General features: G+C 47.0%; 1 protein-coding gene across 1 annotated transcript; it reads right to left on the reverse strand.

Annotated features, from left to right (window-relative positions):
* Positions 1 to 2024: 2024 nt before the first annotated feature.
* On the reverse strand, positions 2025 to 18149 carry GTF2A1L (general transcription factor IIA subunit 1 like). The gene is made up of 9 exons (XM_081904178.1): positions 18020 to 18149; positions 11991 to 12092; positions 10218 to 10341; positions 8848 to 8909; positions 7212 to 7308; positions 5051 to 5613; positions 3925 to 4212; positions 2945 to 3034; positions 2025 to 2294 (listed from the first exon to the last, which is right to left on the reverse strand). Exons 1-9 carry the CDS (start codon positions 18038 to 18040, stop codon positions 2187 to 2189), a joined length of 1455 nt encoding a protein of 484 aa, XP_081760304.1. The 5' UTR covers positions 18041 to 18149; the 3' UTR covers positions 2025 to 2186.
* Between the last annotated feature and the right edge of the window lie 287 nt (positions 18150 to 18436).

Raw genomic sequence — 18436 nt, forward strand, 5'->3', positions numbered from 1 at the left:
TCTTTGCAGGCTTTCCAACTCTACAATTCTATGATTCATTCATTTCCATGGGTCTCCTCTGAGTACTCTGAGTACAACCTTCTACTCTGAGTACTTAAAAAGCAGAGACATCACCTTCCCAACAAAGGTCCATTTAGTTAAAGCTATGGTTTTTCCCAGTAGTGATGTATGGAAGTGAGAGCTGGACCATAAAGAAGGGTGATCGCTGAAGAATTGATGCTTTTGAATTATGGTGCTGGAGGAGACTCTTGAGAGTCTCATGGACTGCAAGAAGATCAAACTGATCCATTCTTAAGGAAATCAGCCCTGAGTGCTCACTGGAAGGACAGATTCTGAAGCTGAGGCTCCAATGCTTTGGCCACCTCATGAGAAGAGAAGACCCCCTGGAAAAGACCCTGAGGGCACAAGGAGAAGGGGACGACAGAGGACGAGATGGTTGGACAGTGTTCTCGAAGCCACCAGCATGAGTTTGACCAAAGTGCGGGAGGCAGTGGAAGACAGGAGTGCCTGGCGTGCTCTGGTCCATGGGGTCACGAAGAGTCGGACACGACAAACGACTAAACAACAACTCTGATTACAACATAACTGAATACTACCCAATGAGTTCAGTACTTCCAAGTAAAAAGTGTAGCCTAAGACTTGACTCTACTAATCAAGTGATTAAATACATGCTGTAACCTAATGCAGTTAAGCCATGTGGGGACACCATGTGGTATGCAGCTAGATTTTACTCAGAATATACCTACTGAAATTAAGGTTCATGACCTAAGTTCAGAACACTGATTTCAACAGGTCTGCTCTCGGTAAAACGTAGCTAAACACCTCCCATAATTTCTCTGCCTCCTGGTCTGGTTTATCAATGTCCTAGTAAGCAATGTTTGGTTGGCTATTTTGGAAGTGTTGCTTGCCAGCTAGTTTTCAAAAAAAACACTGTGTCTTGCTCCCTCACATGAAACCTCCGCTTAGAAGGTTTGCCTTTGGCTTTTGCACACAGCTGCTTGCCAACATCAGCACCCAAGCATGCCATAAACTGGCCAACAGATCATGAGTGCAGCAGAGCTGGAGAACTCTTCACCATCTTCATCAGAATCAGGGATGAGGAACCTAAGGTATTTCAGATGTTGCTGGACTACAACACCCATCATCCTGGACCACTGGCTATGCTGGCTGGGACTGACAGCAGCTGGGGCCCAATAGGGAGGGCCACAGGTTCCCCATTTCTGCTTGGGGAAGGGCATACTAGGTAAGCGTAGCATTGCACAACTGATAGTGGTGTACAAAGTCAAACAAATCAGAAATCCCCAAGGGTGCAAGTTCCCCTGCAGAATCACTGCTTCATTGACTTCTAGTAGCTTTGACTGCAGAGACATCACCTTGCCAACAAAGGTCCATATAGTTAAAGCTATGGTTTTCTCAGTAGTGACGTATGGAAGTGAAAGCTGGACCATAAAGAAGGCTGATCGCCGAAGAATTGATGCTTTTGAATTATGGTGCTGGAGGAGACTCTTGAGAGTCCCATGGACTGCAAGAAGATCAAACCTCTCCATTCTTAAGGAAATCAGCCCTGAGTGCTCACTGGAAGGACAGGTCGTGAAGCTGAGGCTCCAAGACTTTGGCCACCTCATGAGAAGAGAAGACTCCCTGGAAAAGACCCTGATATTGGGAAAGATGGAGGGCACAAGGAGAAGGGGACGACAGAGGGTGAGATGGTTGGATAGTGTTCTCGAAGCTACCAACATGAGTTTAACCAAAATGCGGGCGGCAGTGGAAGACAGGAGTGCCTGGCGTGCTCTGGTCCATGGGGTCACGAAGAGTCAGACACGACTAAACGACTAAACAACAACAACAAGCTTTGACTGCTGGGAGACTCAAGGCCCCCAAGTTACAGTGCCTTCCATAACTCAAGCTGGCTTGGAGATTTGGTTAGCATCAAAGAACAGAGATGCCACAAATAGATGTGCTAAGTGAGCTGCATAACCCACATTTGTGTGTGTGCACAAAAGGCAAAGCTGGTCCATGCACAATCCCTGTTAACATAGGATTTATTCATTTTTTACATGTGTTTTTCATGTGAAGTCTCTTTTCACATTGCTGTATTTCACATTTCAGAAGGCAAGCATTTCAGTATATTCTTACCGAAGGTTGCACACAAAAAACCAAAAACACTCTGGATATTTTTGTACATTTCACCATTCTGCATCTCCAATGGCTTTGGAAAAAACGTAGTCCTTTCCCCCAAAGCACATCACACCGTCTTTCAAGTAGAACTTCCATCTGTTCTTACTCCGCTGAACCTGGTTAAAAAAAAAAGCAGTATACTGAAGCCTTTAAATCCCACTAAAATAACAGTTGCTTTCCTTGGTAAGCAATGGGAAATATTGACCAATTAAAAACAATTCATGTACTAAAAGCAGAAGCACTCAGAAATATCTTCACTGCACACTTAAAAAGTAGCTTACATGTGGAACAGGCAACCTTGCAAGGCAGGGAGCAGTTCAGGATTCCAGACAGCCACACCTTTTTCCGGGGAAACTCCATTCCTTCCCACCCACTAGGCAGTTCCCATATGCAGCTCCCATCAGCTCCAGCCAACATGGCCAATGGAAAGGACTGAGGGGATTTGCAGTCCATACCAACCCACCCCCCAAATAAGCAGATAAAACGGCCTTAATTTATTCCTAAGTCCACTTCCCACATTTTTTGGTTCCAGCGCACATCTAAGTTGTTTTACTTAAGACACAAAGTGTAAATGCATCATACAGGAACTTTCATCAGGGATACATGATTGGTGCGGCTGCCTGTGGAAAAACTCCCTGCACAGCAAACCCAGGTCTGTGTTGGATGTGAACCAGGGAGGCAGTTACATTTTCCCCAAACATTTAACAGGGCTGGGAAGACTTAAATTGTAAAGGCCCATTTAACTAGCAAGCATTCTTCACTGTACCTTGTCATACTGGCATACAATTATGTTATCGGTGTCAAATACATCTGGTGTCTCCTGCTCACTGACATCGTCCCCAGAATTTAAAGGATCCTAAAAAAGGAAAAGGTTTCTTTTTTCCTGATTGGCATTGAACTATGTTTCTTAAATAACAACAAGAACTGGTCAACTCTGTTATGGTAGCAGCCTTCCAAGAACACAAAGGGTTGATATAGTGGTGACTCTGGAATGTGCAAGTATATGTGGAATTTTGAGGAAGTGTTATGAGGAACCACCACAAAATACTGTCATAGGACGTGTTTGTTGTAACACAGGGGATATCTCCATCTCAGTTTCTGCATGTGCAAAATAGGTGGGCATAGCATGCCTTTTCATGCAGGAAAAGAATAAAAGGGGAGAGATGTTTTTCATCAGTGCCATCACCCCAACAGGGGCATCACAACTGCTCATGTCTGCAGGGCAGATCATGTAACTGGATGGCATGCAGGTGATTATCAAAGACTCAAAGTGCCCAAATCTGGATTGGCATCAAAGTTCACAAGTAACATAACAGGAATAAAGATGTAATATCTTCCCCATTTTGGTCCTCAAAATTGTTCTCTGATTCCTGCCATTTATCTACAGTGGTACCTCGGGTTAAGTACTTAATTTTTGTTCGAGAGGTCTGTTCTTAACCTGAAACTGTTCTTAACCTGAAGCACCACTTTAGCTAATGGGGCCTCCTGCTGCTGCCGAGCCGCTGAAGCATGATTTCTGTTCTCATCTTGAAGCAAATTTCTTCACGTGAAGCACTATTTCTGAGTTAGCGGAATCTGTAACCTGAAGCGTATGTAACCCGAGGTACCACTGTATTTCATAAAATTAATACACTGCTTGACTGTAAAAAGAAAAAGAAAACTGAAAGCAGTTTACATCGTGTGTAGTTTCAGCCTCACCCACAAATGTGAAAAGAAAGTTATTTTCAAGTGGATCGAAAGCTTTACCTCCTCAATTATGTCAACCGAGGGTTCATCCACATCACTACTGCTGCTAAGAGATTGATTGTCTGAGGTACTGTTTTCACCGTCTTCTTCCTCCTCTTCATCCAGGACCTTCAGATCTTCAGCATCAATGATGCCCACAAGTTCCTCATCTTCCCCATCTCTTGGGCTTTCTATTTCTGCCTTGGGAGAAACATCACCTGTTCCATCCAGCTGAATTATCTCTTCAATATTATTGGCAATATCCTTCTGGGTCTGCAGATCAGCTTCCATCTGCACGCTAGTCTCTAGCTGGAAGGAAGATGTGCACTACACTGAAGACATGGGAGCATTTCCTCACAAACAAACGCCCACCACACTACTTCTGAAGCCTTGCCCTTCTGTCTATGGGAGAGGCTCACAAGATCAATTCAGACATAAACATGCTCACAGAAAAGATGCATGACAACTATTATCTGTGTCAACTTCCCAGGGTCAAACCTAGGAGCAGGGCTTAGGAGGAATCTAAGATCCTCCTCTCAGCTTTCAATCATTGTAAATTTACAAAGATAAATCGAAATGAAATGAAACTATTCCACACGCATACACTCATTTTTAAAAAAACCTTCAGAGAGTAGTCCTTTAATAATAATAATAAAAAAAAAAACCAGCAATGGGAATAATTCAGGGTAGTGCTAAGCAGATCACTCCATCAGCACAAGTATTTCTGCTTATGCGATGGAACAATCTCCCTTCTCTGCCCCACGCCTGCTGTTCCAGAGGTTCTCCTGACCCCCACATATACAATTTGGGAGCATAGGAAGAGTGGAGAATACTCACTGCACTTGTTTAGTCTTTGTTCAGCTTCCACTGGTAGGAACAGCTAATTTAATCCCCCTTATGGGTGCATGCCAGCTCCTTTAAGTACCTCATTCTCAATTTTAAATGGGAAGAATATGGTAAATACCCAAGAGCATGCTTATTTCACAATTCAGCACACATCCTACGTTCTGCTACATTTTAAAAATCACATTTGCAAGCAGTTTTGAACAGAAGAAAGAGGGAAAGAAATCCTTCAAAAGAAAGTAGGGAACCTGTGGCCCATCAAATGTTGTTGGACTCTGTCCCTGCTTTAAAGTGGAAGAATTACCTCTTCAGAAAAGGAGAGGTTGGCTTCGTCAGACAGGAGAGTGCTGTCGTCCAACTCGTTGCCCATAATTATCAGCTCAATTATATCGTTGGGATCCAGCGGCTGCTCAAGATTGACTGGCAATTCCGACCCATTGGGAGAGCTTCCTGCCGTCGCTTCTGCGGCCACTCTAGGGCAGTGTGCTTCAGATAATTTCAAGTCAAGAACAACTGCATTTGGGTGGGTCTCCAGGGAGCTGGTTGGTTGCTCTCTTACCAGAGCTCCCACTGCAGCTTTCCCATGATTCCCAATAGCCTCCTGCATGACAGCAGCAGCAGCAGTAGGCAAGGTCTTCTCTTCCATTCCCACTTGCTGAGATACAGCAGGGTTCAGGGCCTGCAGATTTTCACTGGGTGCCTGATGAGAAGAGGCATTCACCGGCATGGCACCAGTGGTGGCAGGCTGAGCTCCAGAGGGCTGCCGCCCAAGCTGTTGGAATATTTGCTGGACTGGATTCTGGAGGACAGTTGCACCTCCTGGGGCCTGGGTGACCACCACCGGCATGTTGACTTTATACAGCTGCCCTAAGAAAGAGAAACTGAACATTGTGAGTAGGCCTGTCTCCCTCAATGGCCAATCAGAACTGCTTGGGAAGAGAGCCAGAGGTGGGCCAAATTCCTTGGTTTGCCAGCTCTACTGCCATTCAGCTTTTTCCCTCCCACAAAGTTTCCTCCATCAACAGTCAGTTCAGTGTTGCAGTTAACAGAGGGTTAAACACATACAGAGTCCACCTGGGGCACTCCAGATCTTTTTTCTTTTCTTCCATTACAAACAAACAAACAAACCAAAACCTTACGTTTATATCCTCCCTTTCTTCCATCATGGAACATACATGCAGTTCCCAGATAGTACTCCATCCAGGCACTAACCAACCAGACCTGCTTAGCTTCAACCAGATAGTGGCTTCATGTGCCTTCAAGCCATAATCTGGGGTTGATCTAGAAGAGGCAGGTAGATGAGAGCTGTTACATGGATGACGGAGGGCAAACTAATGCCAGTGTACTGGAAGAAGCAGAGATCAAATGTGTCGAAGGAATGATTCTTCAACATCAACTTCGTTGGACTGGTCATGTTGTGCAGATACTAGATTATCGTCTTCGAAAGCAACTACTCTATTTTGAATTTAAAAATCGTAATGCTGGTGGTCAACAAATGAGGTTTAAAGACTCTCTCAAGGCAAATCTTTAAAAATGTAGTATAAACACCAACAACTGGGAAACCCTGGCCTGTGAGCACTCCAATTGCAGAACAGCCTTTACCAAAGGTGTCATGAGCTTTGAAGATGCTCAAACTCAGGACAAAAGGGAGAAACGTGCTAAGAGGAAGGAACACTTGGCAAATCCTCACCGTGATCAACTCCCGCCGGGAAACCTATGCCCCCACTGTGGAAGGATGTATGAATCCTGAATTGGCCTCCACAGTCACTTATGGACTCACTATTAAGACCATGTTTAAGGAAGACAATCTTACTTGACTACGAGTGATCGCAGAAGAAGAAGAAGAAGAAGAAGAAGAAGAAGAAGAAGAAGAAGAAGAAGAAGAAGAAGAAGAAGAGGAGGAGGAGGAGGAGGAGGAGGAGGAGGAGGAGGAGGAGGAAAGGAGGGTGGAGCAAGCTTGTTTCCTCCTGCTCCAGAAGGAAGAACCTGAACCAATGGATTCAAGTTATAAGAAAGGGGATTCCAACTAAACCTCAGGTTTAGTAAGAGCTGTTTGACAGTGGAACAGGCTCCCTTGGAAAGTGGAGGACTCTCCTTCCTTAGAAGTTCTTAAACAGAAGTTGGATGGCCATCTGTCATGGATGATTTAGTTGAGGTTCCTGCCTTCCAACTCTACAATTCTACGATCTGTGATTCCATGAGTCTAGGATCAGCTTTCATTGGGCTAACCTGAATTTCTTGGGGTGCAACTGAATCCCACCCAAAAGCAGCAGCAGCCTGGAAACACCGTGCAACAGTTTTTTTGTTCCTTTTTTATTAAACTAGTTTGTGGTGCAGTCTTTACCCTTAAAGCTTATCAACGGCCAACTTCCACAATGCAAAATCCTTGCAGTCTTCCTCGCACACTTCTTCAAACCCTGCCAACCATATCAACCACGTTCCAAGCCTGCACCTGCTCTGCTTACCAGAAGCTGTCTGCAGAGTCACGCCAGCAGGTATTTGGATGGGATAGGCGAAGCCTGAAGGCAGGGTGAAGATTGTACCGGCAGACCTGGAGGTGCCCTGAAGTGAAAGGAAGCCCGTCAGGAAAATTCAGTTAGATTTTGTAGATCGCAGCCCATGTTCTGTTCCAGTATCTCTAAAATATGACCACCACGCCGTAATTGATCACTTGAACATGGCTGAGGGTCTTGATGGACCACTCAGGGATCTACCTGCCTGCCGTAGCAATTGCAAAGTGCTCCGCAATACTGTAGCAACTAGCTGTTTAGTGCTTCATACTGGAGAATTTGTGGAATGTCACAATGTTATCCAGGCACTCTAATCTTCGTCACTTTGAAAAATAAAGCTCTGCATTCTGGATTAGTTGTAGTTTCTGGGTCACCTTCAAAGGCAGCCCCACAAAGAGTGCATTGCAGTAGTCCAAGCGGGAGATAACCAGAGCATGTACCACTCTGGCAGGTAGGGTCTCAGCCTGCGTACCAGATGGAGCTGGTAGACAGCTGCCCTGGACCTGCGCCTCCATGGACAGCTGTGAATCCAAAATGACTCCCAGGCTGCGCACCTGATCCTCCAGGGGCACAGTTACCCCATTCAGGACCAGGGAGTCCTCCACACCTGTCTGCCCCCTGTCCCCCAGAAATAATACTTCTGTCTTGTTGGGATTCTACCTGAATCCGTTAGCTGCCATCCACCTCCAAAACACTCACACAGGGCATGTTGCAGGAGGGTAATGTAGAAATGACCCCACTGTAGAAAGTTGGGTTTTACATTTGTTGCTCTTCCCGCTTTTGCCTCTGGTGCTGCCCAGCCCTAGCGCTTGGCCTTGGGAAAGTTGCCCAAAATGCAGCCCTTGGCTGCAAGACGTTGCCCACTCTGCTAGTGCAAATTATCCTCCTGAGTACGTTATTACAGGGCAGACTGTATCCAGACTTGCACATCTATGATTGGAAGGCTCCATCCATTCACATGGAGAGACAGGATCTAGAAGGGGTGCTCTGGTTTTCTCCTAACTCCTCTTTGCTTTGCAGCAACAAGCACCACTTCCCATGCTGTCCCCCCACCCAATCCTATGAGACAGTTTTTCCAAGGGGCTGCAGGGGGAGACAAAACAGATGAAAATCACTGCCTTCTGTCTTCCTCTAGCACCGCCAGGAGTCTGTGATGTGCAAGCCTGGACCCAATCCATTGTACAGACAAGCCTAGCAAAAGCATCAATTCAATACATAAATGGCAAGTTGCTTTCAAATGCTTTTAGGAGACAAGCTATTAAATTAATACAATAAATGAAATAATGGAAACCAGTCTCAAGAGAAGGCCATGTCTACAATTGGGTTTAGGATGGCAGACAAAAGTAGCGTAATGGTCGTCGTCCCCATCCCCAATCGATACGAAACTCTTTAAAAACGAACTGGGCATCTCTATAATTACCAGTGTTTGCAATATGAATGCTGATTGCTTGACTACAATTGGCATTTTGCAAGGCTATTTATCATCACCAAAGATTGTTGAACTGGGAAACGTTGATACTGATATAGAATTTAAGGTTTTTGCCTTTGAGGGAGATAAGAAAAATCATAAGGCAATGCTAAGTCTACATACAAGTTCAGCCGCTGCTGCTGCTGATGTAGCAAACTGTTGAATTCCTCTGCCGGCAGCAGCACCTAAAGGAATATCGTTTAAATAACAAATGTCACAAGGGTAAAGTTTTGAATTCTCCTGCATGGTGATTCCTCTCATTGCATATGCATCACCATTAAGCCCTGACAAAAATCAGCAGAGGCGAGAGGCTGGCGTCAGGGGGCGTTCCCAGACAACCGCTTTATTAAGCATCCATCACAATTTGTTTGCAGGGAGATTAGGAAATGCTGGCTATTTAAGGAGCATTCCTTCTGATTTGTCTGAAGGGAGGTGATATGATGTTGCACCAAAACAGATTATCACCCCACACTTTCCAGTACATTCCCCCCTCACTTTCCTTCTTGCAAAAAGTCTAACCTTTCGGAGAAATGAGCTTGTTGCGCCAGACCTCCCAATCTACTACATTTGCCCAACCAGAAAACTGGCTGCTACGTGATTGAATCCCACCCGAAAATAGCAACAGTCATGAAGTACCCCTGGTGTTACAATAAGGCCGCAAGTCTTCTCTTTGTTTAATCCGTCATCAAGCCAGCACCACACTTAGACTTGTGACTGCAATTTATTCAGAGCGCTCCTACGCCTCTCAGTTTGTACGTAAATCCCACTCTCTTCAAAGGGGCTTACTTCCAGGGGGAAAGGTAAAGGATCCCTGGATGGCTAAGTCCAGTCAAAGGTGACTATGAGGTGCGGGGCTCATCTCGCGTTCAGGCCAAGGGAGTTGGTGTTTGTTCACAGACAGCTTTCTGGGTCATGTGGCCAGCAGGACTAAACTGCTTCTGGCACAATGGAACACCATGACGGAAACCAGGGCGCATGGAAACACTGTTTACCTTCCCAGTGCACCGGTATCTGTTTATCTACTTGCACTGAGATACTTTCGAACTGCTAGGCTGGCAGGAGCTGGGACAAAGAAATTGGGAGCTCACCCCATCACGGGGATTTGAACCGCCAACTTTCCGATCGGCAAGCCCAAGAGCCTCAGTGTTCAGACTCAGTGGTGTAGGACTGTGGCCTGTGCCTGTCAATGTATTATTGCCGAGCAGGTATCCATTACTAAAAGTGGAAACTGTAGCTCCTTTCATACCTGACCAACAGCCACACTGGGGCCAATGAGAGTTGGAATGAAGCCAAATATGGAGGGCACCATGTTGGCTCTGCCTGGTCTAACCCAGCCTTGTCTACTGAAGGGCAGCCCTTCTCTGCCATCACATACAACCATCACATACAAGGCTTGAACAAGGGGTTTTCTGCAGGCCAGATGTTCGCTTCCCCAACGAGCTACCCCCCGGCCACCACTGTGCAGTATCTGCAGAAAGAGACCGTTCATCAACCTGTTGTCGTCTGCAGGGCTTGGTGGACGTTGGGGGGCAGGTGCAAGGTGAACTGGGGAGGAAGGTGGCTGTGGCGGAAGAAGCTTTCCGTCGCTTTAGACTGCATCACTTTCGTTTCCCAGCGCTGCAAGAAAAGGAGGTTTGAATAATAAAACCACACACACATAAAGGTGAAAAGATCTCATTTAAGCCAGCTGATTTTTCCACTCCCCGTCAGGATCTAACATAACCCGTTGGCTTTATATATTGTTGAGTTTGGCCTCCTCTGTCACTGCGGGTGGGCCTATAACTAGGGCTATGCTAAAATAATTACCTGGTGCGCGATAAAGGACCCATTAATTGTTCATTAATGAATAATTGCAGGGTGAAACCCAGGAACAGTCCTCTGAAGCAAACAGCTGAGTTTTCCATGTAAGTCATCTGAATAACTGGGGTACGGCCTTAAGACTTTGTATTAGCTGCTTTTAGGGGATATGGTGAAGGATCGGTGATTAAGCTACCTGCTTTGGGGGGCGTTTTTGCTTCCACTATGCTCTGCTGGTATATTTGTGAACAAACCAATATTATAGAAATACAGAGAGATTCCGGTGTGCATAAAGGTAAAGGTAAAGGTACCCCTGCCCGTACGGGCCAGTCTTGACAGACTCTGGGGTTGTGCGCCCATCTCACTTAAGAGGCCAGGGGCCAGCGCTGTCCGAAGACACTTCCGGGTCACATGGCCAGCGTGACAAAGCTGCATCTGGCGAGCCAGAGCTGCACACGGAAACGCCGTTTACCTTCCCGCTGGTAAGCGGTCCCTATTTATCTACTTGCACCCGGAGGTGCTTTCGAACTGCTAGGTTGGCAGGCGCTGGGACCGAGCAGCGGGAGCGCACCCCGCTGCAGGGATTCAAACCGCCAACCTTTCGATCGGCAAGTCCTAGGCGCTGAGGCTTTAACCCACAGCGCCACCTGTGTCCCTGATCCGGTGTGCATGCTCCCTCTCAAATCTGTAGGAAACTAAACATCATTGCACTATCCCTGGACTCTATTCGAGAAAGCGGGGAGCATCTAAGAATATAATAACCATCCTTGAGGCTATTTTTCTAGAAAAAGAGGTGCCAGAACTCACCATGAACACACCTCACCTGAGCAATGGTGCTCACCTGAGAGGTGCTGAAACTGAGTTCTGGCAAGTTTTGCCTGGGGGGAAAAGTCCTGACCGTCCCCGTTTGGAAGTATGCAAAAACCAGAAGCATGATCTTTGTGAGGAAATTGCAAGACAGAGCACAAGAACATACACTCAGCTCAGAGTGTACTTCAGAATCCAATAACCGGAATTTTGATTTTTAGGGGTAGTTCCATATCCCATCATTAACTAAAAAATGAAGATAAATATGACTCCCTTTCGCCCCTGTGACACAGACAGATGCTTTCAACTCTAAATATGAACTAAACTGGTAATCAGTGGCAAGCGGTGGTAGAATAGTAATGAGGAGCTGAAGAGTTTGGGGGATCTCAACAGCTTGCTCACTAATTTGGTCTTATCTGGTGAATTTCTCTTTTATTTATTTGGCACTACTGAGATACAGCAGTCCAGGAGATCTTATTATAGTCCCTTCTGTGAAATAAGCAACGGGGCTTTGTCCCTGCCCCACCCTCCACTGCATCACTGATGTCAAAGGGAAGTGTTTGGGCTTTTCTGCAGAAAACAGGAATATAGGCTGCTCAGACCAGACTAGGAATGGGAGAAGGAGAGAGAGGGAAACTGCAAACCAGAGCCATTCAACTAACCCGCTTCAGCTCTTTCAGGACCTGCTCATCGACCCCTTCTTCCGCAAAGACATCCTGGACAACTTCAATCACATCGTCGATAACCGATTTGTAGAATTTAGGCTGTGTGGCACATGAATCACAGAGGGGGGAAGAGTTAAAAGGAGGCTCCCTGTCTCTGTGTGCTGCAGTTCCAGGAGAGAACCTAGGAAGATGCTGCCTTGCACCATGTCAAACCACTGACATATATCTAACTCAATGATGTCTACACTAGCTGGCAGCAGCAGATGGGGTGCTCCCAAACCTGCCTGGAGATGCAGGGGAATGAAATTGAGCCCTACTGCATACGAACCAGGTGTTCCGCCACTGAGCTTCGCCCCTTCTGTGATACTAAATAAGTTGCATTGGGTCCAGAACTGAGGAATCTCCCATTTTCCCTTTCAAAACATTCACAGGTCTGGCCATCGTGGCTGCAAAACAGGGCTTAAACATGGATGGGCAATGGCTGGTGAAGTCTCAGGAGTCCTAGGTATCTCTCAATAAGATCAGCAGCACTCAGGGTGCTAAAGGAGGGGGAGTGGTCTTGCAGCCGGGTCCTGCTTGCCAATTTCCCCCCGGGGAATCTGGCTGGACACTGTGATCCAGCAAGCTCTTCCTGTGTTCTTAAAGGAGCCCACTGTGCCCAATAGTGTTTCACTTTCCAGATAAGTGTACATGGGACTGCAACCTTAATTCAATTTCTGCCCAAAGCAGTTGGGGCAGGTAAACACAGTTCTTTCCTTTGGCCGTGCAAAATGGCCAGTTACGTTAAAGTCACCCTACACCTGGGGTATGGGGTGTACTGGGTGTGAGGGGAGCGGGACCACCTCTGGGGAAGAGTACATCATGCTCCTTCTGGAGTAGTTTGCCCACCTTTGGTCCCTACCCTGCACTCAGCTCTCACCTGCGGCTCCTAGAAGCTGTCAGCATGCGACAGCAGCCTTATCTCAGGAACGGCTTTGACTGCCCGGCTAAACCAGGTGAGGATAGCCGAAGGGAAGTTTTCAATGTTTAATGTTTGATTATATTTTTGTATATGCTAGAAGCTGCCCAGAGTGGCTGGGGCAACCAAGTCACATTGGCAGGATACAAATAATAAAATTATTATTATTATTATTACTACTACTACTACTACTACTAAAGTGGCACCTCGGGGTAAGAACTTAATTCATTCTGGAGGTCCGTTCTTAACCTGAAACTGTTCTTAACCTGAGGTACCACTTTAGCTAATGGGGCCTCCCACTGCCGCCATGCCAGTGTTGTGCAATTTCTGTTCTCATCCTGAAACAAAGTTCTTACCCCGAGGTACTATTTCTGGGTTAGCGGAGTCTGTAACCTAAAGCATCTGTAACCTGAAGCATCTGTAACCTGAAGCATCTGTAACCCGAGGTAAAGGTAAAGGGACCCTGACCATTAGGTCCAGTTGTGGCTGACTCTGGGGTTGCGGCACTCATCTCGCTTTATTGGCCGAGGGAGCTGGCGTACATCTTCCGGGTCATGTGGCCAGCATGACTAAGCCGCTTCTGGCGAACCAGAGCAGTGCACGGAAACGCCATTTACCTTCCCGCTGGAGCGGTACCTATTTATCTACTTGCGCTGGCATGCTTTCGAACTGCTGGGTTGGCAGGAGCAGGGACGAAGCAACGGGTGCTCACCACGTCACGGGAATTCAAACCACCAACCTTCTGATCGGCAAGTCCTTGGCTCTGTGGTTTAACCCACAGCGCCACCCACATCCCAGGTACCACTGTATTATTATTGGTCTCAAACCCTCAGCAAGTTAGGGACTTTCCCTGCATGTGAAGACAGGCTTCAGAGGATTGAGCAATCAAGACCGAAAATGGATCCAATGGTCAAGAAGGTGATTTTTGAAGGATGCTATCGAAGGAAATGAGGGGCTAATGGGGCTCATCAGCCTGGCAAGGTAGACCATCCAAGAGAAGGAAAACTCTGGTCCTAAACTTCCGCTGCCTTGTGGCTATACCCATTCATTAGAAAGGCTTCGGGAGTAAACCTCAAGGAACAAACAGTACCCTCCTGCAGCCAAGCTGGTGCAACACATCTTGCTCTGCTTTCCTTTGGACCACATCAGCGAGGCCAAAAGGAGGGTCTTTTTGTCTGGGAAGCCCAGGACTTCCATACTTCTCCTGGTATGTCCCACGGAGGACCTTATGGTCTTCGAACAAAAACATCTTGGAGGTCCCAGGCCACAGGGAGGTTAGGCTGGCCTCAACCAGAGCCAGGGCCTTTTCAGCAGTGGCCCCGATCTGGTGGAACGCCAAGAGACTAGGGCCCTGTGGGACTTGACATCTTTCCGCAGGGCCTGCAAGACAGAGCGGTTCCACCAGGCCTTTGGCCAAGGCACAGCCTGACTTTTAGTAATCCTCACAGAACTCTAGCCCAATGGTTGCCATTAATTTGATTTGAACTGATTTTAGAATGAATTGATTTTAGATTGCTGTATTATTTAATTGTTAGCCGCTCTGAGCCCAGCTTCTGCTGGGGAGGGCGGGATATAAATAAAATATCATTATTATTATTATGATATACATACCGCCCAGGCTTGCACCCCAGGGAGGTCACTTTGGTGCTGCTAATGGAACAGTTTGACTTCACCCCCCCAGAGCACATTCCACTGTCTCTCAAGCCATACAAATGCCATAACCCCACACCTGTTCAGCACAGAAGCAACACAACCCAGGAGGGAGTGAAGGGGACATAAGTTTCTCTCCAGGCCCCCATGCATTCACAGTAAGTCATGGTGTGGCTTGGTGTGACGTGCAAAGCAGGCTATTAATTTCACATTTTGCCACATTTCCCAGCAAATAAATGTCTTTGCAACATTAAGCTTGTTTTCCTCAATTCTTCTTTTTTTTTAAAGTGCTTTAAATGTAAAGCTTGAGAACCTTCCCCAGAATACATGCAAACTTGTGTTATCATCATTTCTAAAATTTCAAGACTTTCAAACTAGGTCAGATTTCCCCCGAAAATACATTACATTAATTTCAGCACAGGCTTAGTTTGGTGCTGTTAGGCACACGCCCACAAAACATTTATTCTAATAACAGAAGCTTTGCGAGTAATCTCCCGATCTTGAGTTTTAAGATAAGCACGTTAACAATTTGGGTAGCATCGACAAATTTAAAACCCGGCACAAAGTTAACACCAAAAATAAATAAATGTCTGAAGCGTGACAGCCCCTCGAATTAAATGTTCCATGCACATTTTGTTCAAACAGCAGGTTTATAAGTTTGCTCTTCTAAAATATCCGTGCTCTGGAGTAGCTCAGGACATCGTGGCAGTCATGAATGGGGGCTGGACTGCTCAACAGACAGTGGAATGCGCTACCTCTCTTCTTGGCGATTCTGAATTCTGCACTGCGAGGGGTTGAAATAGATGACCCTTGAGGTCCCTAGAACAGCCTGCTAGATTAGGCCAGTAGCCCATCTAGTCTAGCATCCTGTCCTCACAGTGACCAGTCAGGTGATTCTGGGAAACCTGCCAGCAGGAGCCAAGCACAAGAGCAGTCTCCCCTCCTGCAGTTTCCAGCAACTAGTAGAATAGTAGAATTGTAGAGTTGGGAGGGACCTCCAGGGGTCATCTAGTCCAGCCCCCTGCAATGCAGAGATTCTGCTCACAGCCAACCCTGAGTGGGCTCGGACCACCAACCACTGACCCATTGCACAAAAGCTTTACTGCTTCCGCAGAGCACAGCCTCTCCTCCATGAATTTGCCCAGTCCTCTTTCAAGCTGGCAGCCATCACTGCCTCTTGTGGAAGTGAGTTCCAAAGTTTAACTATGTCCTGTGTGGGGAGGAAAACTTTTCCTTTTATCAGCCCTGAATCTTCCAACGCTCAGCTTCGTTTGATGCCCGTGAGTTTTAGTGTTATGAGAGGGGGAGACAACCTTTTCTCTTGTCCACCTTATCCGGAAACAGTGGCTCATGTTCTCCTCTCCTGTCCCCTTTATAAAGATCTGAGGAATGAGATCATCACCCCACTCTTACTTACCATCCCAGGCCGCCCATCTGTGGCCACATTGTTCTTTCTTTTATCAGATCAAAATGATCAGACAACATCAAAGGTTGCTAGGTTTATCGAGGGTGCCATGAGATTAAGGGCCACTATCTGAACAATAATCTTGGTCATCTGATTGTCCTTTTTACCCACTGTTGTCCGTTTAATTGTATATATTGCTTGTTTTATGTTGCTATGGCCATTGGCTAAGGCGAATAAAGTTTATCTATGTCTTGTCCAATTTCTCTGTGCCGTGCATAATTTCACTAACTTTTATCATGTCGCCTCTTGCTCTCATTTTCTCTAACCTAAAAACATTCCTTGCCAACAAAGGTCCGTATGGTAAAAGCCATGGTTTTCCCAGTAGTGATGTATGGAAGTGAAAGCTGGACCATAAAGAAGGCTGATTGCCGAAGAATTGATGCTTTTGAATTGTGGTGCTGGAGGAGACTCTTGAGAGTCCCATGGACTGCAAGAAGATCAAACCTCTCCATTCTTAAGGAAATCAGCCCTGAGTGCTCACTGGAAGGACAGATCCTGAAGCTGAGGCTCCAATATTTTGGCCACCTCATGAGAAGAGAAGACTCCCTGGAAAAGACCCCGATGTTGGGAAAGATGGAGGGCACAAGGAGAAGGGGACGACAGAGGACGAGATGGTTGGACAGTGTTCTCGAAGCTACCAGCATGAGTTTGACCAAACTGCGGGAAGCAGTGGAAGACAGGAGTGCCTGGTATGCTCTGGTCCATGGGGTCACGAAGAGTCGGACACAACTAAACGATTAAACAACAACAACAACAAAAACGTTCCAGGGCTTTGGAAGGAGAGGTAGCTGCCGGCTACCTCCATTAGCAACATTTGGGGCAGGGCGAGAGATTAGCCCCACGATGTAAAATACAGACCAAAAGAGTAACCTGCTGGGTTGGCCAAAACGTCCAGCCAATCCAGTATTCCTGTTTCCCAAAATGCTTTCGGGAATCACTGAAGCAGGACCTGAAAACAATAGCCCTGCCCTGGCTGCCTTTTCCACTCCCCACCACTGGTGCTTATGGAGGTTTAAAGGTAGACTGCCTCTAAACTTGGAAGCTTCATTGCAGTAGCCTAGCTTCAAAGTGCACCAAGAGACCATTATTAGCCTGACTAGTTCTTCCTAGCCATCCCTTTCAAAGCGATGTAAATCAAGGCGGTGGTGGTGTTTCACCCGCAACTGCATACAACTAACCGTGCCCTATACTAACATGATGGGACGCGGGTGGCGCTGTGGGTTAAACCACAGAGCCTAGGGCTTGCTGATCAGAAGGTTGGCGGTTCGAATCCTTGCGACGATGTGAGCTCCCGTTGCTCGGTCCCTGCTCCTGCCAACCTAGCAGTTCAAAAGCACATCAAAGTGCAAGTAGATAAATAGGTACCTCTCCGGTGGGAAGCTAAAGGGCATTTCCGTGCGCTGCTCTGGTTCACCAGAAGCGGCTTAGTCATGCTGGCCACAAGACACGGAAGCTGTACACCGGCTCCCTCAGCCAATAAAGCAAGATGAGCGCCGCAACCCCAGAGTCGGTCACAGCTGGACCTAATGGTCAGGGGTCCCTTTACCTTTATACTAACATAACACAACAGAAAGGTGATATATACCAGCTCTCTAACACGGGGTGCTTTGATGCCAATCTCTTGGGGTTCGGTTCAGTTAAATGCCAGGAGGACTGGGGGGCGTCTTTAAAAGAAAAATGTACCTTTTCTGCTCCCCCAATCGAGCCATTCTTTTAAGTACTACCCAGAGCCTCTTAATGGGTCTGCTCTAGGAAAGGAATTTGGGGACCCCCCTCTGCAAAAGGACACACACACACCCAAACACAGCCAGGCGCATTAGCATCCTAAGAGGGAAGGGGGGATCTTTGTAAACCGGCTAAGCCAAGGGTCTAAACGTGCCTGGGAGCTTCCCTGAGTCAGGCTGAGCTTCTCCCCCCTATTCCCAGCCCCCCACCCCAGCTTTTCGTCCTCACCACGGGGTTGCCATGAGCCATCTCTCCTCGCCCTCTCGCAGCTCGGCGGCCACCGCCTAACGCCCGTCCGCGCGCGCCCCCTGTTGGTTCCCGAGCCAACTGCCGAGCAGCCGGTCCCTTTCGCCCCTCCGCCGGCTGCCGGCGCTCTGGGAGGGAGGTGTCAATCAGAGGGGAGGTTTCGCTGGAAATGAACGGTTGGTGGGCTGGGACAGGGCTGGACCTAGAAGCTTTCTAATTTTATGTATATATAAAATAAAATGTTTGCTCAGTTTTGCATGCACACGACCACAAAACGTGTGTTCGTGGCATTTAAAAAAAAATTGGGGGGGGGTGGGAGGGAGGGTTTTTAAAAGGGAAAATTAAAGGGAAATAACCAAAGGCGTGTGATTATAATTTGCATTCATCTCTGGAATACCT

The sequence above is a fragment of the Podarcis melisellensis genome (genome assembly GCF_964234715.1).
Source record: "Podarcis melisellensis genome assembly, chromosome: 3".
NCBI classification, from domain to species: domain Eukaryota; kingdom Metazoa; phylum Chordata; class Lepidosauria; order Squamata; family Lacertidae; genus Podarcis; species Podarcis melisellensis.